Here is a 23,665-nt window from a genome sequence, read left to right as displayed (position 1 = left end):
AGAGGGACAGTTAACTGCAGCCGAGTATCTTCAATACAACCATGTGGCAACATGTGCTTATAGGGGTCCACAAGCCCCTCTGAAGCTGCTGTGAAGCTTTGAGCAGAGCCATCAAGAATACAAGATGACTGCGGCATGCTCCTCCATCAAAACGCACCTTATCAGAAGCATCCGCCCGCTGATCATCAAAGGCTTCCCAAAACAAAGACTTGGATTGTAGTTTTTTTGTGTTGACTTTTTTTTTTTTTTTTTTTTTTTTTCTGGAGAAACCTTCAAGTAGCAGACAAAGTGAGAGTGCCTTCTACAGGAGCTGCAGAAATGGACTAGAAGCCCATGTGTAGCAGGGCAGCTGCTGCAGTTCGTGGAATAACTTAGCCCCAGACTGTTGGGGAGTCACTCCTTCAGGGGCCGAGGGATCTAATCCCAGCACCAACAACCCTCGCCACCTGTCGTCGTTTGACTGTCCCACCTGTCTAAAGGCAGACCCCACTATCCAATGGCATGGGTCAAGTTCTTCAGGAAGCCAGGGGGCAATCTGGGGAAATCGTACCAGCCGGGGAGCATGCTGTCTCTGGCCCCCACCAAAGGACTGCTGAACGAGCCGGGCCAGAACAGCTGCTTCCTCAACAGTGCTGTGCAGGTAGGTCGGTCCTGTTGCTTTGGTTGGTGTTGGCTGGATTTAATGTGGCATTTCTTGAAATGATTAAGCTGCCCCTTATGTGCCTGTTGATACAGTGAGCAATTCAGCAGTTAAAAGTATGTCGAATGTGAGCAGGAATCAAGGAAGCCTCTGCCCTCTGGAACCTCTTGTAAACCTATGAGAATTACTTCCTTATAAATATCTATATTCCTGTACTTTTGTCCTTAAAAAAATGCAGTAAATACAGCCTCAGCCTATCTAAGATACAGCTTAATAAAATCAAAAAAAAAAATGTTTCTTACCAAATAGAAATTAGGTTTGCTAGCTTTTATGCTAGCATCATGCTAGCTAGCACATCGGTGCTTTAACCTACATGCTATCATCAGGATGCACATGCTCAAAGTGACATCAACATGTTTCACAGGTTATAATTCCAGTGTTACTTTCTCAGTATAGCATGTTAACATTTTCAAATAGAACCCAGTACGGCAAGGAATGGTGGGAATTAGTTTTGCAGGGACTGGTCATAAAGCAAAGTATTGTGTGGTTAAAAAGCTTGATGTGGCTAGATGAAAGGTTTGGAGATCACCACAGTTCATGGATATTTTACCCAAAACCAGGTGATCTTTCCTTAAATGACTATGCTATTGTTTTCACACACGCTTATTTATTCACTTGTTGCTGTGTCCCTGTAGGATCTGCACACCATGTTCCACCCTCTTAAACTGTGACCATTTATGTAGAAATTTCAAAGCTTAGTCACTGTCTAAATTCGTCAGAGCTTCCCAACAGTTTATTAATGTAGTTGAAGGTTGCTTTTGACTATTGGGATACTGGCCTGGTGAGTTAGGCCATGATTGCAGTCAGCCCCACAGTGAGGTCACTTGTGGAGAATGTGACTCAGAGGGTGAGACAGCCGATGAGCTGGTTGAAGATGATCATTACCTTCGGCTTTGTTTCTGTGAGGGCCTTGTTCCTCTTGCCCACTCCTCGTCCTCATGACCTTGGAGGCTCTTTCCTAAAGCCTAAATACTATACGTAAGAGAAAACCCAAGCCTCACACACCTCCTCTTATGCTTGCTTTGTTGTTTTAGGTCCTAACTAAGAAATGCTGTAAAGTCCAGGTCAGTGTTTCATAGCTAAGAATCAAGCTAACCTGCTCCTCTTTCCTCCTCTTTGTGTAGGTACTTTGGCAGCTGGACATCTTCAGACGCAGCTTGAGGCAGCTACCTGGACACTTCTGTCTGGGAGAATCATGCATCTTTTGTGCATTAAAGGTAGAATACAATCAAACGCATGCAATCTTTAAAACCCCGTCTGATGTTCTTGAGATCAACCTGCAGCCGTTCCCTTGATTCCCTCAGCCGTCCCCAACGATCTGTCTCATTAAATTCTAAACAAGCAGACATTCGCTCCACTTCTGTCTGGCTTGAAGAAAGCTAAACACTCGTTTTGGGGTTCAGTTGAGAAATTTGTTACAAAGAGTCACGTTTTTGCCACTGACTCCAAACAACTTTCAAATTTAGCTAAATTTTGTTTTATTCTTTGCATCATGTTTTCTGTTATTTTTCTACTCCATATTTCTACCATTTTCCATCTCATTTAGTCTGCCCCCCTCTACTTACATGTTATGTTCCCCTCACAATTAGTTGTGTGTTTGTGTATCACTCAGTGACGGTTTTGTAATGTGTTGTTTTTATATGCAACAGAATTTTTTTTTTTTTTTTTTTTTTTTTATCAGGAACGAACATTAAATTGCAGTTTGTCATCATGAATGTGGCAACTGTTTGTTGGGTCACATGTCTAGACTGTGTGTTGAGTGGTGAGGGTGACACAAATGCCTTTAATAAACAAAATGTTCCATTGTCTGTGTGCAATCAAGTTCTTGTTCTCCTCTCCAGGGTATTTTCTCCCAGTTCCAGCACAGTCGGGAGCGCGCCCTGCCCTCTGACAACCTGCGTCACGCCTTGGCAGAGACCTTTAAGGACGAGCAGCGCTTCCAGCTGGGCTTCATGGACGATGCCGCAGAGTGCTTTGTAAGTTCCTGTGGCAACGCGGCTGTCCCGAGGGAGGGAGACTAGCGTATGGAGAGAGGGATGTGTGTGCATGTTTGTGTGTTACCCTGCCACACAGTTCGGGGTAATGCACTGCAACAAACTGTTCGGCGAGGTCACTGAAAGAGCTTCTGTCCCTCCCATCAACCCCTGCCACATTGCCGCTAAATATCATCATGACAGGTTATATAAGCGGCGGAGTTGTGTTTGAATCTCTCTGTGTTGTGCCACCGTATTATGTCGCATCATTTCTGTGCTTTTTTTAAAGTCGATTTCATGCGTCCTTCGTCATTTTTACACATCAGTTCCAGTTTTTCTTGCTCTTTTTGGCACGCATTGTTTGGCCAGATCATGCAATTTACATGTCTTGTTTGTTTGAGTTTTATTTTGACTCCAGCCACCAAATATAAAACAGATCCTGCAGCATGTTTTTACCCTTTGTTTTTCAACCGTATTTTTGTTTTCGCTTAATTAGTTTATTTTCTTCTTGTGATTTTGATCACTTCTGCTTAATAACAGTGTACCCAGACAGCACAGATGTATCCTGATTTTCTGTCCCACCTCAGTCATTGTTTATCCCCTCAGGAAGTCCAATTGCACTGATATGGATAAACAAAATATAAAACCTCTGCTCTGCAACAGAAGTGTAAAGGACTGTACTGTATGTGAACACTGGTGTGAACATGAAGTCACTTTGAAACCTGCTGCAGAGAAAGCAGCTTTGGTGCTTTGCTTCATTCTGCGTCTGCTCAGTCCCAGTAACAGTAACTTTTTTACGTCGAAGACTGAATCCTGCGTGCCAAAATTGCTATCTTTTCTAGACAATCTTAATTCTTAATCCCGCACAGATCTTTGCCCTTGAGCATTCACCATGCAATGCATTGGCAGCAGGAAGCCGGCGTAGAATTTATGTGAGGAGTTAGCCGGTGTCAGAGTAACAGGCTGTGAAGTTGCGCCTGTAACCTCTGCAGGCCTACCTGGCAGCCTTAATATTTTATAAAGTCACAAGCACTCCATAGAAACAGGTGGGAGCTAAAAACGAGTGGAGCTTTTCTTTAAATGCATTCCTTCTGCTGTCAGGTTTACAACACGACTCCTGAAATTCTCCATTGACTCTTGGCATGTGCCACTCCAGTTTTGCTCTCAGAAATACCTTCATTGGTGTAAAAATAAATAAATAGCCCATTGTGTTTGAAAAGACAACTCCACAAGAACAGAGTTGGGAATGTTTTGCTCCATACCTGATCGATGTCCTGTTGTGTCACAGGAGAACATACTGGAGAGGATCCACCTGCACATTGTGCCAGAGGAGACAGACGCCTGCACTTCAAAGTCTTGCATCACGCATCAGAAGTTTGCTATGTCACTGTATGAGCAGGTCAGTAGGGGCTTACAAAGCATGTGAAATATTATGTTGTTATGTGATTATTTTTTGCTGATCTGTAAAAAGTGTGGCGTCAGAAATGTGTAAATCCAGACTGAAACTTTGGGCTTCCTGTTTTCTGCTGTAGATGTTTTACTTCATGGAGTGTTTGTTTGCTCAGCCTCTACAGTAATGTGTGGACAGCCTCACCATTCTAGCCAATATTAGGAACAGGCAACACACACACACACACACACACACACACACACAAACACAGGCAGGTGCATGAATCACTGTCTGAGACAGTCGAAATCCAATCCGTCATGTTTTGATACTGGGTTGCCCCAGTGGAATAAGGAGGGTGTTTCTGGTCAGATTCCACAGTGCAGCAGCAGCAGCCGCAGCAGCAGTACCAGATAAATCACAGATGGTGTACACATAAATTCCAGCACAACACACACACACCACCCTTCCCTGTGGTTGTGATGCCCATCACTGACTGTGTCCCCATCCCAAACCAGTTCTATCTCAGAATCAAACAGATAATACGCCTTTGGACTAAATCCCGTAGGGGCACAGTCAGTGGATATTGTTCCACCTCAGCTTCAGGGCACCCAATCCGGCAAATATGATCAAGGCCTTTAAATGAGTATTGCCTCGGTCAGAGGGAGATTGATAACTTCCGAAATGAAATCGGATGCCTGATGATGTCGATCACTTGAGTTGGTGACTTAAAAGGATGCTACAGAGCCTGCAGTTTATAACTGAGTACAAAGACAAGCGTGCCATAACAAATGAAGAAGGGTTTCATGTCTTTTACTGTGACTGTGTCTGATCTGGCTGTTCTGGAAAATGACACGCTGACTTGATAATTAGTCCTCGACAGCAGGTACGTGTGCTGAAATAACACCTGTGTATGTCGTCTTGTAACTTTTTTGTGTTTTTTTTTTAATGTCTCTGACTCTCTCTGCAGTCTGTGTGCCGTAGCTGTGGGGCATCCTCCGACCCACTGCCGTTTACAGAGCTGGTGCATTATGTCTCCACCACCGCACTCTGGTAGGGCACAGGCAATACGAAACGTTCTTTGCTTCCCCCGTTGTCATCTGTCCGGCTCCACTCTGTTTTCCCTTTTCGTGTCTCTCTGCACATTTGTCACAAGGCCATAACTTAACTTTTGAGCTGACATTTCACCCAGCAGTTTTTATTCCTCTCCACATACCTTCATCTTTATTTGTCTCTGCCTCCTATCCTCCTGCTTGCGTGTTCTGTCCTGCTGACGATGCATCTCTTCTTTCTCAGTCAACAGATGCTTCAACGCAGACACGAGTCATTTGGGGAAGTGTTACAAGCAGCAAGTACGATTGGGGACCTTCGCAACTGTCCAGTGAGTGGCCTTTGCAAAGTTTTAATAAGCACATTTTTCACATTCCCTCAAAGAGTGTCCAATGTCCTGCAGAAGCTCGTAGCTTTGGTTTGGATATTAATTTTTACTGAGCATTTCTGTAGTGTAAAACTGTTGTCTTTTCCAGAGCAACTGTGGGCAGAGGATCAGGATCAGACGAGTCCTCATGAACTCCCCTGAGATAGTTACCATAGGCTTCGTCTGGGACTCTGACCAGTCAGACCTCACAGAGGATGTGATCCGATCGCTGGGGCCTCATCTCAGTCTTTCTGCAGTGAGTCAATGTTTTATGTACATTTTACACTTTGTAGTTCTGTTTTTTTTTAAGTCCTCCATTTATATTTTGTGACCTGCAGTGTGTGCAATTCCCACATGGCAATTGATCTCAGATTCAAGATTAAGGCCGTTAAAAAACGTCATTTTTCAAGACCAAATGTTCACACAGCCAGATCATTTCATTTAAATTTTTAGATGAAATAGTTCTAACAGGATATAAAAAAGATAAAGTTCAGGTTTTCTGAATCTTTTGGGAATTTGCACATTCACGCAGCTGCCATTTAGTGTTTTTTGCTGTTAGGGTCAGTTTATTTTGGTGCAGTTGAACATATGTGGGAAATAAAGTGGGGATTTATTTCTCTGTAAGTCGGGCCCGTTGCGTAAGCAGTCAACGCCCAATGCCCAGTTGGCCCGGGCCACTGATCAAAAAGCCCCTGCTGGCCTTGGTCAGCTTGTCAAAAGCCCCTCCCTCATCTCTGTGTTTTCCTGTGTGTATGTGTGTTGCGTGTGTGTGTGCATGCCTGTCCGAGGGAACATGTGGGCTGGATAGACGTCACTGAGATAGGGGGGAAGAAAACATGTGTTAAAGCCTGCTTTTGTTGCAGTGTTTATATTCACACATTCTTGATGTTAAGTATGCAGAAAGGTGGGCAGCCGTTGCTGCTTTTCTGTCCATGAAATCCCATCTTTGCACACACATGTTTATGGTTAGGCTGTCTGCAGTGTTCACATGAAATATGTATGTGCAAAATAGGTGCATGACTTCCTAAATACTCCTCAGTGGCCTGGTCACATTAGTCCACTGTGCTGGATGAGCTTCGCAAGCAAAAAAAAAAAAAAAAAAAAAAATCGATCTGTAGTTCAGAGCAGGGCAATGCTCATACTCTCCACTCATTATATAACTTCTTTATTGAAGTATTCAAACCCTTTATTTGACAGCTCCCTCTTGCGCGTTTTCAAAGCATACCATCAAAAGAATTTGTCCACCGCCCCCCACCCACCCTCTACACACACACACACAAGTGGGCCACAAAAGCCTTGATTCATTAGGGAGTTTTTCTTGCAACTTTATTGGGTGTTAAAGGGAGCCCTCCGCCCCATCGTTTGCTTTGAAATCTATTGTTTAACGGAGTGAGAGGGAGAGAGAGAGCTGGCTGTGCAGGAAACATGGGAGGGAGAACCAAGTGACTGTCTCACTCACTGCTGCACCCTTTTTATTGATTTCAGTCATTGTTTTTTCATGCTGGTATTTTTTACATTATTTATGAAAGAAATAACATTAGAAGATACCACTGTGTATTCGTATTTAGGCCATCAGTAAGAACACTGTGGACCACTGTAGGATTAGTCTAGATATCAAGCACTGCTTTGGTGCCGCTGAGCCCTCATTTGTACCGATTGTCAAATCAATGCCAGTTCATTCCCTCACACCTTAATCTATAAACAGATGGAATAACTGATTCAATGAGCTGTGCCAGCCCACTTACTGAAGCATTCATGTCAATGAATAATTGGTGTAATATATTTGTGTGTGTGTGTGTGTGTGTGTGTGGACACAGCTCTTCTACAGGGTGACAGATGAGCATGCCAAAAAGGGAGAGCTGCAGCTCGTGGGGATGATCTGCTACTCCAGTCGCCACTACTGTGCCTTCGCCTTCCACACCAAGTCCTCCAAATGGGTCTTCTTTGATGACGCCACAGTGAAAGAGGTGAGAATCCTGAAATCATTTGCCAATTAAGTGAAGCAGTTGACCGACAGGTAGTTAGATCACACGCACGGAAAGCTGCATTAGAAGTGATATTCAATCTCGTATCTCCACCACCAAGTCCCTTTATCGCCCAGTGAGGGCCACATCAATTGCCCTTCACGAGCCTCTGGGTTGATGAGCCTTTATGGCACTGAAGAGTCAGCTAACCCCCCCAACAGCTACCCACATTTCTACTGCAGTTCCCCCATTCTGTCAAAAAAGTACTGCAGTAGTGAAGTGAAGCTTAACCAGTGAGCGGATCCTCTCACTGGTTCAAGTTGAAGGATCAGTGAGAATGCTAAGGTCTGATGTGTAGGTGTGTATGCCATCTGTCTGTGAGAAACAGGTTTAATTGTTTGTTTTTTGCAGGCTAATGCTTGTGTGTTTATAGAGTATATATAGGCTGTAAATCCTCTCTTTCACCCTTTCCCTTTTTTTTAAATAAATGTTGGATTTATTTCCATGGTGTGCACATGTGAGCATGCCTTTTGCACCACATCCTCACAATTTTCTCTGGGGCTGTGGTGCAGCGGCTGGCTGGCTCTGTGTCAATCCATCAGCAGCTTGTGCTGCGTGTGCAGGTCTCCCCACCCTCCCCGACTGAGATGGAGGAGCTACAGTGATCAGCAGCGCCTGCCAAGTCTATACCTGGGTTGAAACTTGCCAGCATTTCTGTGACTCCCCAAGTCCCAGCCGCTAATTGACCACTGTAGTGTAGCCTGTTCACTGCTTTCCCAGCGCATAGGAATTTCTTTGTTTAGTACTGGTGATGAAATACAGATGAGACACTGTTAATTGGCAAATAGTGACAAAAATGCCGAGTGCTTAGAGGCTACATTTGGTTTATGGAGCCAAGTAGGTGCAAACTGTGGCCTCATTATGGCCTCATTAGCATGCCAGGAGTAAGAGACTGCTCAGCATTGAGCTTTTTTTCATAGTGTTTTACATATAGAAAGCATGCACTGGACTCGTGTCTTCCTCCTGCTAGTTTATGTTCCTTCATTCTTCACAATCTGTTTATTTTTTTTTATAAAATGTTATCCATCTCTGCAACAATCCGTCTGTTGTGATTCCTTTGTGTTGCCTTGCACTCATTCTTCTTTACCTCATCTTTCTATCCCTCCTCCTCCTCCCCTCTCCACCCTCTTCTTCCACCATCATTTGCTTAATTAAGGAGCACACAAGCATCTGTTAGCCTGCAGCCTGCCTTTGTGGTGCCTTTGTGGCGAGACACGCACCTTACACAGCTTAGCTAATGTGATTGTGTGATTTGGCCTCAGCGTGTTATATTCATTCACAAATTAGTGTATCCACAAGAAAGGTGAGGTTTTGTCTTAAAGTTGCCCGTGGATTTTATGAAAGCTGTCATCATCATCATCATTGTCTTGTTTAAGATTGATTTGGATTGTGAGCTTCTCGTGATGCAGATAAAGCCGGGTATTAGTACAAAGTGTTCAGTTTGTAAGAAGTTAAAATGCTTTATATCAGATCACAGTTGTACAGCAAAAAAATTGTAAAGTGAAAACAGATGGGGTCACAGGAAAGCAAATTATCCTGTTATGTGCACAGTCTGGTTCCTTTTCTGAATTGAATTAGACCAAGGTTGCTTTATTTCCCGTTAGGAAAATCGAACTTTTAAACCCTCTTTGATATCTTCAAATTGATTGATCTCCCAGAAATTAGGATTTTTCACACAAACAGTGCTGTAAATCCTTTTCTGAGGGGGTTGTTTCACTGTGTGTTATTGCACATAAAGGTGCAGAATTCCCGTGTCTAATGTGAATCACATGCATGTGCGCTGACCAACTTCTTTTTGTCTTTTTTTGTAGATCAGCTCCAGGTGGAAAGATGTGGTCAGCAAATGTATCAAAGATCACTTCCAGCCTCTCCTCCTCTTTTACGCCAACCCTGACGGCAGCGCTATCACCGCAGACGATGCCTCAAGACAAAACATCAGCCAGTCTCACCACAAGACCCCAGTCAATGGAGAAGTGCAAAGTATGATCAAAGTTGAATTTTTTTTAACCTTCTGAACTCTTATTTTTACTCACTGTGGCCTCATTTTTCTCTGCAATGTAGTTTATAGTCCTCCGCCGCAATTGAAACGGCACAATCATGACTGGTAGGGAGAACTCGAGCATGTCTATTGAGCAGTATAACACAGTTATAATGTCATAAATCCTGCACTTTAGTCAACCCACTGAACTGTTGTCACATAACTGCAGGTCTCAGCAGAGCCAGTCAAGGCTCCCCAGTTGCGCTGAGGAGCGCCAGATTTTATATTTTTTTTACAGGATATGGTCAGTGCATTTTGAGATATGTAAAATGAAGTGATCTTGATGGAATATCAGTATTTTAAGGTTAGATTCGGTTATTTTTCCTGATGCAAGAATTTGTGGCATGCTTCGTTCAGGGACCGTCCGAAGGTGGTCATCATGATGATGTTTAAAAATCTTTATCATGATTAACATCTGCTGTGTCACTGTAGATGCTCTGCTTGCAGCACAGTTATATTGTATCTGGTAGGATGAGGTGTTGATTGAGTGTCCTTCTATGGAAATGACAACATCAAACTCCCTTGAGATGCATCCATCTTGGTTATTAGTGCTGTTAAGTGTTATGTGTTTTGCATTCACGAACCATAATCCCATCCCAAGTGGCCTTTTTGATTATAATGCCATACTGTAAAACACCCCGTAATATGAAGCCGATGTGTATTTCTTTCGTCTTTGTAGTCGTAAAAATAGTGCAGGATGTCGGGGGGAATAGAAGAAGAACTGTGAAGGAAGTTGGAGCAGGACTGCTGGTTGAACTTCAGAATTTAGCCTCTGTACACCCAGCTGGAGTTAAATATTTAACTAAGAACAAATGTAATCTCACATGTAGACATGATGTTTTTGACAAAAAGTAAAATTCCCTTCACTTACAAATCACTTTAAATGGAATTCAAAATCAGAGAAACCCCAGCAAACAAAAACCAGCTCTTAATAGGACGTGTAAAATCCCAGATCATGTTAGTTGCCTTTGCAGGCAGTAATGAAAATTTGTTGATGACAACAGCTGAACATCTCTGCTGTTTGGATTATATATCCCTGGATTTGTTTGGTTGGGGAGGTTTTTATCCCCTTTAAAGATCCTCCTCCAACTCTCCATGCTGGCCGTGCCCCAGGTCCAAGCTGTGGCAGCCGCTCACTGCCCATCAGAGCTGACAGGGCGCTGGACCAAACTGGATGATCCTGCAAAAACCAAGGGGAACATGTGTGGATTTTGTAATTTACATTCTGCTTCTGAGTTTCAGGTGCAGCCTGTGTATTTGTCGGCATCAAATTTATGTTTTCTCACATGAACCTTTTTTGTTGGAAAAAGGGAATCCTGCATAAAAAGCCATAGCTTGAAAGTGTGAAGTTTTTGTGTTTCCTTTTTTCTCCTCTGCAGGCTTTGAGTCTCCAGTTTTAGCTCCCAAGAAGCTGGACCTCACCAGGGAGAATCTGAACGCTCTGTTGGGTCAAGGCTCTTTCAAACAGAAGACCCCTTCAACCTTCAGCAGGGGCAGTGCTCAGACCAGCGGAGGGCGGGGACCAGGTAGGAGAGGACATAGGAATATGATCCGAATGCTAAGAGGGAGAGATTTGTAACAAGACATGGAGGAACACACTGCACGAGTTTCCATATTATCAAGTCATTTAATGTGTGTTGAGGGGTGGAAAATCTGCAAGTTGAGTAAGATTCACTGCAAGAGTGTTTTAAAGAAATTGTCCCAACATGACAAACAAACACCGGTCTAAACAAAACCTGTTTAAAAACACAATATTTGCTTGTGGACGAAGTGATCAAGAGAGGAAAGCATGCAAGAGGAGAAATGAGTCATATTGTGTGGTGGTTGTACTTTTTAGCCTTGAAAGACTGCTTAATTTCTAAATATTTGTGTCCACAGAGAGTGGTGACAAGCACGGATCTGGCATAGCAAGCAGAGGAAGAGATAATTAAATGTCTTTGCTGTAAAACTAAATCTGGCCATGCTAGTAATACAGAAGGGATTTGGGAGCCTCGTTGAAGAGAGAGGTCACAAAGATCTGCACAAATCTGCACATACTTAAGTGCAAGCAAGGAGAAGTGTGTGAATTGAGAAGAAGAGATTTGTTAAGATCAGCAAATGGCCTTACTGGATAGAAACAAAAAGTCGTCGGAGCAGACAAAATTGGTGACCTTGCATCTCCTCTGATACTATTCCACCTCCCATTGTCGTGAAGGTCCTTGAGATCTGCGTGTCATTGTTTCCCCTCGCTTGAAAGCTCATTGCTGAAGCTGTGGCGCAAGAAGGGAAAGGAACTGTCAATACACTGAAACGCCAGGAGTCGCTCAGAGCTTCTGGAAGCACCACAGTCAAATTTGAAGTCAGATGATTGAAAGCTGTGATTCATCATGTCGTGAATTGTTACACATTCAGTTTTTTTTTTCTTTTTTTTTTATGGCGTCCCAGAAATATAGTCTCAAAAAACATCAAGTGTAGTGTTTTTTCTGGAAATGTCAACATCTTCACAGTGAATCCTATTGAAATATCAGACAGCTAACAGAACCACAGCATAAGCGCGTTTTCCAGTGCCATGACCGATCATTCAAAGTGAATGTCTGCAGAGAAGCCTCAGCGTGCCCATGTTTTCACCCCACTGCCTCTCCCTGTATGTAGCAGAAAATCGACCGTATACATCGGAAATACTTTACAGCACGTCATTGTGCTGTAAAGTTCGCCTCTGTCTACACACTCAGCAACTGCTCAGTGCCTTGGGGGCACTGGAGTTGGAAACCAGTGAGAAGGAAAAAGGATGTAGTGACAATATGTACTCTGAGATAAAAATACTTTTAATGGTTTCTGCAGTGGTGGAAGTCCCCACCTGATTCTGCAGAGGTTCGAGTGAGATTGAAAAAACAAAATCCGCACGAATTACATACTGGAATACCTGACGTCTCTTCTGTTTTATAGTGAAAATTCCCACCAACGATCCCAAGAGTCACTTCAGGGACATTTCTCGCGAAGTTGCCCAGAGAGCAGGAGAGGTGCGTGGGATGCATCCATCCAGAAGAGAGCCTGACAGGGGTGGTCAACGGAGGCTGGAGTCACGCTACAGAGGTTGGTCACAGAGAGGTCGTATGTGGATGTATGGACGTGGACAGCACATGCAGTGCCACATAAACACACACACACAAGAATTACCAGGCTTTAAGGTAAAAAATCCAAGCCTTTTATTTCTCCAGCCCTTATGTAACCACCGGTTTGGGAGCAATGTGTCAGTAAGGGGATTAAGTGCTGACGTCTGTTGGAGCCTGCCTTCATCCCACTCTCTCATATTCAGAGCCATTGGTTCCCCTCTCTGTGGTCTAGAGAAACATTTACAAACAAACAAACACAGCAGACTAAGCAGATCCAACAGAATAGTGATGAATACTGTATCATTTAATTATAGGCTGAATTTAAATCCAAATATTCAGATTCCTCCTGCTTTTTTCACATGTCCCCTCCTTTGATGTGAAACACAAGTTGAGTGTGTGTGTTGGTTCTCATCAGTAGGCTGATTGGTCAACTCCTTTAATACTCTTTTAGTACATCGCTGCTCTCAATTAAGTATCAGTGAAAGGATTATGGAGAATTGTAACGTGCTCCCAAATCCACCGTGTCAACCGCAGTGGCTTGTGTTATCAGCAAGCTCACGTCCCATTATGATTGATTGTGGTCGGCTAAAGGAGGCTAGTGTCATTGCTGTGATGAATGGTGACGCTGGAGGTGACGCTACAGTTAATGTAGGGAGTCACAGTTTACCGTAGCACGGCTAATGCCCGGCTAGCACTTGGCTAAAAAGTCTCCTCCAGAAAGGGAAAAAAGCTTAAGCAACTTTGCTGCTCATGCTTGAGCGTGGGATAACCCCGGGGTATTGTTAACGATCTCTCACTGTGTCTCTCTCTCCGATGGAGACACGTTACCATTTTTCCAAAGTGATCTACAGCCTTGTGAGTTGTTGACAACACCGAGCGGGCAGCAGAAACTCTGTAAAGCACACCGGTTTCATATATACGAGCAAAAACATTCAAAGTGATTTAACTCCGCCGCACAGTCAGCGAAATCCAGAGCAATAGGCGCTCCATCTCTTGTGGGCATATTTCCAAGGACTGACAGTTATATTTAGCATTAAATTCCCTTTTTGGACCCTCAAACATGACATTACCACACATTAGATTCCTCCAGTACAAAACAAGCAGCCTCTGATTCGAGCACTGACAGTTTAAAGTTATTAAAGTGCATCGGATGGATGAAAGTAAGTAAATCAGGACTCGGCACAATACAAGTTTCATTTTCATGGAAATAGACGGAATTCATTTAATGGAATTATCGTTTTGATTTTATGCAGAAAACTAACCTAGATGATCGAGTGCCGTTCAGAAATGTCACTGCCCGGTAGATAAATAAGGATGTATAGGTGCATGTATAGTTTGACACGAATGAACTAGTTTCCTGGAAGGATGTCTGGCCATATATTTTGAAAGTGGCTATTATGGCTGGAAGTGTCCTTGGAGTAGCAGACACACATCCGTAACACACTATCATGTGCAGACGTGTCACATGGCATGTGGAAAACACGCGCATGTGTGCATGCACAGACACAATACACCCAACACCAGAGTGCTACCTTGTATCATCAGTATCTGCATGAATGTCTGTACGTGAACTGGCTAGCCACTGTTTACGCTAGGGACAGAAATCGACTCCTGTCGGTCGTAATTTTCACCTTGCTGTCATCTGCAGGCATTAATGTCAGTAACCCTGATGTGTCATGCCCCTTCCTCACTTTCTGCCCAACCTGCACTGTGCTTGAGAGCACAGCTTTGTGTCTTGGTGTCAGCAGACGTCAGTTTTTGGTTTTGTATGGTTGTTTGGAGGTGAGAGAGGTTTGAGTGGATATACTGTGAAGTGTTATATTCTGGAATCATTGATTTAAACCTTCTATTCAAAGTGTGTTTTGCTGTTCTCATAGTTTAAGCTCTCGTCCTTTGTTTAAAACCAGATCCAGGTCAGGACAGGATCTACTCCCGCTCTGCCTCCCCTCCAGAGAATGGATTCAAACAACACCTGGAAACTCGACTGTACAGCAGCCAAGGAAAAGGTCCCACCCGGACTGAGCGAACACCTCACCTTGGCGGACGGTCCTCGCATGAGCCCCCTCGTTCTCAGACGAGGGTCCAAGTGTTGCCCAGCGTGCCCAGCAACAGCAGTGGTCATCGCAGCCGGAGATTAGACCAGCTCTCCAACGGATACGACACTGACAGCAGCCAAGACTCCCGAGAGCGTCCAGGAAGTGGAGGTAACAGCCGCAGCAGGTCCAGCCGCCCGTGGAAGCCCATGCGGGAAGCGCTAAATGTAGACAGCGTTTTAAGCGGCGGCAGTAGCGGTAATTCGATAAGTCAAGAGCGACGGCAGCACAGCCCCCGGAGAAGACCCAGTAGTCAGTCGCCCTCTCGTGACCGAGAGCGAGACAGAGATTTTACATGGGGAGGCCGAGAAGAACGCAAACCCAAAAGCCTCATGACTATCTATGAGGATGAGCAGAGGCACGAAACTGGCGGCAGCCGGAGCTCGCTGGACTCAGACAGCCGGGGCGGCTACAGCGACAAAGACCGGTCAAAGGGCTCAGCGACTCTGAAAGTGCGGAACGACAACTGGAAGATCCAGCGAACCGAATCTGGATATGAAAGCAGTGACAGACTGAGCAATGGCTCAGCAAACCTTGACTCACCTGTGGTCGACAACCTCTCTTCCAAGGACCTGCGGCCTATACCTGAGCTGCACCTGACAAGGTAAAAACGGACATTAGATGGAATTTTTCAAAAGGGAAGAATGGGAAATCTCGCAAAGCATAACGCAGAAATAACCATCACACAGTTTTTGCTGTGCGGTGCCAGCGGCAGAATGCTGCTTTGTCATCACATGCCCCACTCATTTAAGGATCTGAGTCTCAAAAGTGCTGCCATTTTTAAATTATTAAACATTACAAACAAACTGTTCTAAGAATAGCAAGACCCATTTAACACAAATGCACACAAGGCAGATGCACCAGCCTTGTTATGCTGGGCTGTCACTTGTTGGCTTTGTAGTACAGGTCTTGTTTGGAGATAATGATCCCAACTAGCTGACAGCTCCTGTACTCAGAGGGGAGATCCAGTAGATAGCTGACTTCCTCAAGTGCATTATTCAAGCCTATCTCTTGACAGTATTTTGGTTAAGTGCTCCTTTTGATTAATAATTCTTTAACATATAGTTCAGATGTTCTGTCACTGGGTTAAGGTCTGAAGGAACTGAAAATGTAGAAACTTCTAAGTATTATTTTGCTTTTTCTTACCAGTTTTCTTTAGATTTATTACAGCTTCTTGAAGCATTTGATAGCAGATAGAAAGCCCAGCCCTTAAAAAAAGGAAACTACACATAGTGCCACATAGTAAACATTACTAACAACAAAAGGAGAAAAAAAAGTCTTTGTACTCGCGCTGTCTTCACATTCAAGATGTTGCATGAGTTAGTATCAGATTACACCGTGGAAAATCAGTCATGATAATATATATTTAGACAGAGGTCATGAGAGTATATTTCCCCAGTTTTGCTCACAGCAAAGGTCCATCTTAGCACTTTTAAGTGGTTGTTAAAAGATCAAGCTCTGGAATATCTCGTGGCAATCCACAACGCATGAATAATTGAATTTATTTTGTATTTCAGGGATCACTTCCCTCAGAGAAGAAGTGATGATTTGAAGGCTGACATATTGCACCCTGCATTTTCCACTGGTAAGCAACTCTCTCACACTTTGCATAATTCCTTATTTCTGCACACCAATGGCTTTGCTTTAGCTATGGGTGGAGGTTTCATTAAAACATAACAAAATGTCAAATACTGAGCCACGATTATGTGATTTCCACCGATAAATCCAGAAGAAATTGCGATTTTCTATGTGTTTCGTTGTGGAAATAAGTCACAAATTTAAGTATCGGTCTTTCCCAAAGGCTCGGCCCTGACATTAAAGAAATTTCCTCTCCCTCGATAGACTTCCGTGTGTTGTGAGGATCTGAAACATTAAGATAGTACTAAGCAATTTCCTTGATTTATTGTTCCATCAGGAGTGTTAAGGTCACAGCCTGATTGAAGGGATACTGTATGGAAATAAGTGTGCGCTGGTTCCTCACTGACTCGCCTTGACCTTTTTTTCCTGAGAAAAGTTTATGTTATGCAGCACGTAGAGAAATGTACATGGTTAAAGGAAAGATCTACTAAAGTAGAAAGCTGCCTTCTTCAAATAATTGTCTCCTTCAATGCTAGGTGAAATGCTTTCAACCTCATTGACAGAAATAAATATCCTGGTTTGTATCTGCTCTTCTGTCCTTGTTCACACATTACATTGAACCCTCTTGCACCAGGAAGTACGACAACTTTTAGATCAGTGAGGATACAAAATCTGGGGAGGAATCAGTTTGGACACAACTGCTGTTTTGTTTAAAGAAAAAAAATAAAAATCTGTAAAAATACAAAAATATGAGTCATGTTGCGGAGTTGCAGTAGCGGTTATTTTTATCTTCCAGACAGGATGGAAGGAGATTAGATGACATGAATAGCTCTAGGGGGTTTGTCGCCTGGACACCCTTCACATTCTTTATCTAGCACATGCTTGCTTGTGATACACAGTATCAGCACAGAGAAAATATCTTCTAAATTACTGAATATCTTGAAAAATGCCTCACTAATTCCCTCAGAAGGAATACGCAGAGTTAATCCCGAATAAGAGGGGGAGAGGAGTGAGCGTGTAGGAGCCACCCAGCTGTGCCCAGCCGGGCAGAAAATGCCACGACTGGGCCTGTCACAAGGTGGTATTCAAACACGAGGCAACGGAAATGCCGTTTTGTAGCACTGCAGTTACTTCAAGGTCCCGAAGAGTTATGAAATACAGCAGAGAAACATCCGCTACAGTTGTATCTGTCTTTTAGGTTTATTCAGAGTTAAAAATAGCTCTCACACAAGTGCAGTGAGTTGGGGAAACCAAAGCAGAAATGCATCGTGTTGCATGCTGGTCTCGTCATTGGCCTGAGAGCATCTGCACATGCAGAGTGATTCATGTGAAAGAATCACTGGCAAACAGACAAACACTTCTATGATTGGCACGGTTATTTATTCAATGCTGTAATATGTATTTTGATATATTTTTGGACAATTTTTTCTAAAGCATTTTCGCTGAAATGATTATTGAGACTCATGCTTGTCTGATAAATCAATTATTATCTTCATAGTTGATTGCACAGACCTTGAAAGGTGTATGTAGAGTGTTACATAGTTATATGAAGGTGCACGCTGTGATGCTTTTATTGACTCACTCAGGCAGTCTGCCCCCTAGTGCCTCAAAGGAGATATGACAGCATCTACAGATCACACACTGAACCACGTTCAAGCACTTGCCTCGTCTTTGATCTATAAAATCTCTTCTTTGAAAAGTAGCTGTAGCTGTATTATAACTTTATGTTGATTCCATTGAACGCTTTTAAATGCTGAATTATTAATTGTTAAACCTAAACCTGGCTTTGAGGTCCTTTGAGGTTTATTCTTCAGTGGCTATTTTAAAACCAGTCCAGGATATTTACGCCCAGCTGTCTGCAAATTGTATTGACAAGCTGCAGTAAATGTGTCCAAAGTCAATTTGGCCTAAAGTCAGCGGTGGTAGTCTGGCTTGAGCTGCAGTTTCAGAGAAGGCTGAGCAGATTCCAGTAGTCCATTAAAGTCCAAAATCCTTTCTAAAAGCACACAGATGTGGGCGGGCTGTTGTGAGGAATTCAGTTGAGACTTTGACCACAGGCATTCATTTTTATGACCGTTTGCTGCATCAAAGATGGACGTCTAGGTCAGGGCACTTCTGAGTTGCTTAATAGCAACCTTTTGTCCTTGTTGTAAATAAACCTCATTGAGTTGCATGATACCAAAATGGGAGCAAAACATCCTGTGGATAAGAGCGTGAAAGGTCACAGCTCTCAGGAGATGGGTGCACTTCAACCTGCTATCTTGACAGTAAATCAGGCCAATTTGTCCTGATTGGCCACTGCAGTCGTCATCAAGAGCCCATAGAAACACACTTGGGAGGCTGTTATGGCTCAGTTTGCACATGAACACATCATCTTCAAAGTTATGATGATATAAACCGAAGCGTTGTCTACTTAACTTTGTCCTCATGTATGCATAAAATCCTAAATTATCATAGATTGTACTAAGATAGTGTCCCTGTCTGAAACAATGCTCGTGATGCAAAGTTCAGAAAATAAAAGAAGATTAAAAAAAAGGAAATCTGAAGGATTTTTAAGAATTTGCAACGACTTTTCAGGAGTTCCAGCCACTGACAGATCAAGTTGATGAAAACTTGACATTTTTTTGTAGTTCAGGTCTTTATGAAAAGCTCAACTGTAAATATGCATGCGGGTCTGAGTGATGTTTAAGAATTTTAAGTACCCCAGACAGCAGAGAACGACAAATCTCGACTTGACAGCCTTTGAGCTGAAAATGTGAAAATGTGTAGAGTTTTTGTTTTTTCTGTTTCTTTGTTGCATCACCAACACTTCAAAGGGCTGTCAGGAAATTTTTGCATGCACAATTTATCAGAACCTAGGTAGGGTTTACTTTCATGGTCTGCATAGAGGCACATTTTCAGCTCTGGCAGTTGGAATAATTGAAAAAATGTCAGGTCACATCTCTGTTCACCTTAACTCATAGCTTTTTAGGGGGTAAGAGCAGGCCCTAAACAGCCTCTCTTGAACCTTCCTCAGAGCGATCCTTTATGCTGGAATGAGATTAGAGACAGGTCTGCTAGTGATTTACATGAGTAGAGTATCTTTATGCCCAAAAGTATTTAAAAGATGAATATATAGTCGCACACACAGCACGGCTGCTCACACATGGAGCAAATGTAAAAAGATATGTATGCATTATGAGACAACAACACTTTCTTTTATCCTATTTTGCACCTTGACTTTGTGCTTTCCATTTAGCATGGGAATGTCATAGAAATTTTATTGCACACCACTTGGTGCAGTTTAGATAGTACATTAAATGCCACTGAACCACAGTCTAATCCATGCAATCTCAGTACATGGATGGTTTCCCAGGCAAGTGCAGTAGGCCATGTAAACAGCAGGACACCTTGAGTACATCTGTTTTGCTGGCGTTCCCAGCTGTAGCGGTGATCCCAAAATTCCACTGACATGAATGGTTTCAGCCCGACTCTGAACCTGAGGAACTGGATGGAATCGTGGCGATTATTTGATACCTGAACAATCTTTTGATTTCAACAGTGAGAGACAGTCTTGCAACCCAACACCAACACACTCTCCTTGCTGTTTTGTTCTCCAGCTGCTTTCTCCTTCAGGCTTTCTCTTGGCAGCAGCGCATGTGACCGTAAAGATGAGGGGATTTTCTCCGAAGAAAGCATTGTAAACTGCATCCCTTTTTTGTTTGCGAGAATGATATTGTTACGGTTGCTTGCCAACATTGCAGATCAGCGTCATCAAATTGTGAATTGCCACATGGACTTAGCGGCTTAAAAATGCAATAGTGTTGTGGAGGGGATCTGGAGTCTGGAGTCTGACCCCGGCGTAATTGCATGCCAGCACAAAGGATTTAGCCACTAATGCTTTGAGAGAGCACAGGAAAAAAAAAAAGAGGGGATGCTGACACATCACAGATGGTCCTCCGCCACTCACTCTCTTCCTTGTCCTGTTAGTCAGCTGTTGTCTGTCTCAGGCCTTGTAAATCACACCCACCCTGCTAACTTGGCTAAGCTCCACACCAGCCACCCACCCAGGGGCCGGTTTCTAAACATGCGTTTTTGCTTGTTTCAGTTGATATCTCAAAATCACTGCAGCATAATTTGCTGATATCACATTGTGCCCTGATTGACCCTAATTGGTTTATAGAATTTTCCGTTGTTTCACCAGTTCTCATATGTTCCGACTTTTAAATCTGCCAGAGTTCATTCAGGGTCTTTATTGTTTCATTAGTACTCTTTGCTCAAAGCCAACAGGGCCTGGATATGAACCCAAATTCCCTTTGAGGGGCCATGTTCTTTGGCTGGATCAGACAGTCAGAGTGGTACACAGGGGGCCTGAGGGCGCTCTGCCAGACTAGCTGCTTTGATACTTCCTCTCCCAGCACCAGGCAAAGGGCCTCACCGTGACCCCTGTTAGATAACATGTCTTTGCTGGAGACACAGAAAAAAAATATATTGTAGCAATGTTCAAATAAAGGTCCATGACAGATGTTACCTTGCTCGATTTTCTGACCATCTGGTGGTGATGACCATGTGTTTATAAATGAGTGTGTTGTGATATAAAATGCTTATGAGGCTTTGTTATTGTCCAGGTGAACAAGGGAGGAAATCTCCAGATCTACCAGATGCAAACATCCTCTCTGGTCAGCCAATACGAAGGTAAAAAAAAAAAAAAAAGATGTTTAAAAGAACACAGTTGATTTGGTAGAAGGGCGAATAAGAACCTGATCTTTGTTTTTTTGCTGTGTGACAGAGGAAGAGCCTTCCGATACACTCCTGGGATCTTGGAAAGGAACAATGGTCTGGACAGTGAACGAGAGGAAGATGTGGATGGCAGCCCTGTGAGCCCTGTGCCTCCTTACTTGGCAAAGACCAGCAGTTCTGAGTGGAACAGCTCGGATGACCTTGCTGGACCTTTCTCTGAACAAGAAGAGACTGGCACTGTTGCCCACAATGACCCTTTCTCGCACAACTATCCCCCACCTTTACCCCCCAAGACCTTTGGCAACAGTCACGCTGACCCATCTGGCGTTCACTCCCAGCCGCCGGAGGTGCCAACACGGTCGAGCCCCCGCAATGAACCCAAAAATGGCTCGTCTCCCCTCTCGCACACCACCCTCCGTCGGTGGATTGAGACACCTGCGGAGCACAGGCTTTCATCTGATGCCAGCTCCAAGTCGGGGTCATTGGACCAGGACAGGAATGATCTGTCGGCCAGCGATTGCGAAGAGAGGTTACCCAGTCCAAAGCCCGGACACGACGACGGTACTGACTCCCCTGGTCTGACAGATAGGGTCCTTCCCACCACCTACTTCTCTGTGGATAACTGTATGACGGACACTTACCGGGCCAAATACCATAAGAGGCCTGCCTTGTACATGAAAGCAGAGGATCATACGTCATCAGGTGAGAGTGATGTCGAAGGGAGGGGGCTCACTTTGCCAGATGTTCAGCCACCAGAGCCTTCCAAAAGCAAATCAGAATCAGGTACTGTGCCCTGTTATTGACACTGTTCTTACTATTTACGAGTTTTCACTGTTTTTTGTAAATATTTGCATTGATTCAATCTTTGGCTTTTGTCTTCCAGGATATTCTACGATGAAGACTACTGCGAAGTGGAACCCAGTTACTTCAAAAGGACTTGATGAGCATGGTTACCTATGATTTTAGCAAATGCATCAATAGTTCTTGTCTGATCCAGTGATTGGATGCCAAAACGAACTGTTATACACCATGACTGCTACACAGTTTGAGTCCTACCTGGGATTTGAGTTTGTATACTTCTGTCATGACAGAAAGTCGAATATAAAACTGGATGCCGAAGAGATTGTTAAAAGAATGGCAGGTGTCCTTAAAAGCTGCAGTATCTCGCTGTTCTGTTATGAACGTCTAAAGCTTTGAATGAATAGTGAATTTGCACAATTGAGAGTCGGTACTGAGAAAGAAACTCATTGCTGTTGATGGAAGGGTTGGATTAGTAACGAATGTTTCAGAAAACAAGCCACTTTACCACACAATATTATTTAACATGAAGAAGTAACCAATGTCTTGCAGTTGTGCTTCGTCTCACTCCACGGAAGCTTTCACTTGTTTAATTACTCTCATTTCAGTGTTACGGGGTGTCTGCTCCAGTTCTATCTGTTCTCGACCTTCGCACCTTTCAGTGGATTTTAAAGGCTATCGTAATGTTCAGAACATGTTTTTTTGTATGTTTTGGAAAGCAATTCAACATTTTGGGCACTCTTAAACTTAACAATGGATCCCAAGGATCTGTGAATGTGACACTCCAGGACACCCACATTGGTTTTTGGCTGATGAGACCCCTTCGCAGGACTCTTGTTGGTACATGGAGTTGATTGACCTCCGCAAACAACACTCTTGGCTTTTTCTTTTGTCTTTTGTCCTTGTTCTTTTGTCCAAACTTCAAGCTGTGGAGTTCTAACATACCAAAATATCTCTGACCGCCAGTGTCGGTGTCCTGGGGAAGTAAAGTGAGGCATAAATATGTCAAATTGATTGCTAATGGTTGAAAAGTATGTGGCACACAAAATCGAGGCATGTTCTTCGCTTCTCACATGCACACCTGCACGCATCCTTGCATATTTTCAGAATTTTTTTTTTATGTCTTTTCACTGTATTTCTGGTTGATAGTTTTACTTTTCACACTCCTCACTGCTATAAATTTTAATCTTCTGTCTTTAGCTGAATCAGTTTCAGTTTTCTGTCCTGTTTCTTAAAAGTAGCTCCTGTTCGCAGCAAGTCTGCACTGATTAGACATCTAGAGTTAGACAGGGCTTGCTTTTTTTTTTTTTGAAGGTGGTTATTAATAACATGCTGTAAATCTGAGTAGTGGACTATGTTTTTTTGGTTCAAAATGTTTTATATATGCAGCAGACTTATGCACAGTGCCTTTTGTATTTTTCTATGTCATGACAAGGATAAATTGGAGCCATGGTTTGTACAATTCTTTGATTTTAAAGAATTTTTGTAACATTTAATTTTATTTTTATCGATTAACGATTGTTAAATAAATGATTTTATTTAACCACATCTCTGTGTCTGGCCATGTTATGTTCAAGAGCACGAGCTTGGTCTTTTATCTTTATTATTTAGTGAGAAGAAATGTGGTCTATGATCAATATGATCATTTTTAGATTATTCAAATATGAGTGATGACAAACACTGTCTTTAATTAGTAGATCGCTTCAGCTGAAACACAAATGGTGATCATTGTATTCAACATGTGAGGAAGTATAGTGGTTTGCTGCCACCTGCTGTCCTGTATCCTAAATGCACCTTCAAATATCAAGCTCTGGCGACACAGCTAATAATCCCCAGGCTGTAAAGA

The 23,665-nt window shown here is 43.2% G+C and overlaps 1 protein-coding gene across 1 annotated transcript; it reads left to right on the top strand.

Moving 5' to 3' along the window:
• Positions 1–260: 260 nt before the first annotated feature.
• Positions 261–23,366, top strand: usp53a (ubiquitin specific peptidase 53a). Its single transcript, XM_076725256.1, has 16 exons — positions 261–640; positions 1,825–1,917; positions 2,542–2,676; positions 3,962–4,072; positions 5,031–5,113; positions 5,357–5,441; positions 5,587–5,733; positions 7,295–7,444; positions 9,313–9,481; positions 10,919–11,065; positions 12,465–12,611; positions 14,539–15,328; positions 16,242–16,309; positions 20,910–20,976; positions 21,071–21,804; positions 21,905–23,366. The coding sequence occupies exons 1-16, from the start codon at positions 497–499 to the stop codon at positions 21,979–21,981; spliced, it is 3,147 nt and encodes a 1,048-aa protein (XP_076581371.1). The 5' UTR covers positions 261–496; the 3' UTR covers positions 21,982–23,366.
• Positions 23,367–23,665: the final 299 nt, after the last annotated feature.

This window comes from Chaetodon auriga, chromosome 24, assembly GCF_051107435.1.
Source record: "Chaetodon auriga isolate fChaAug3 chromosome 24, fChaAug3.hap1, whole genome shotgun sequence".
Taxonomy (NCBI): Eukaryota; Metazoa; Chordata; class Actinopteri; order Chaetodontiformes; family Chaetodontidae; genus Chaetodon; species Chaetodon auriga.
This window is presented reverse-complemented; position numbering and strand designations above follow the sequence as displayed.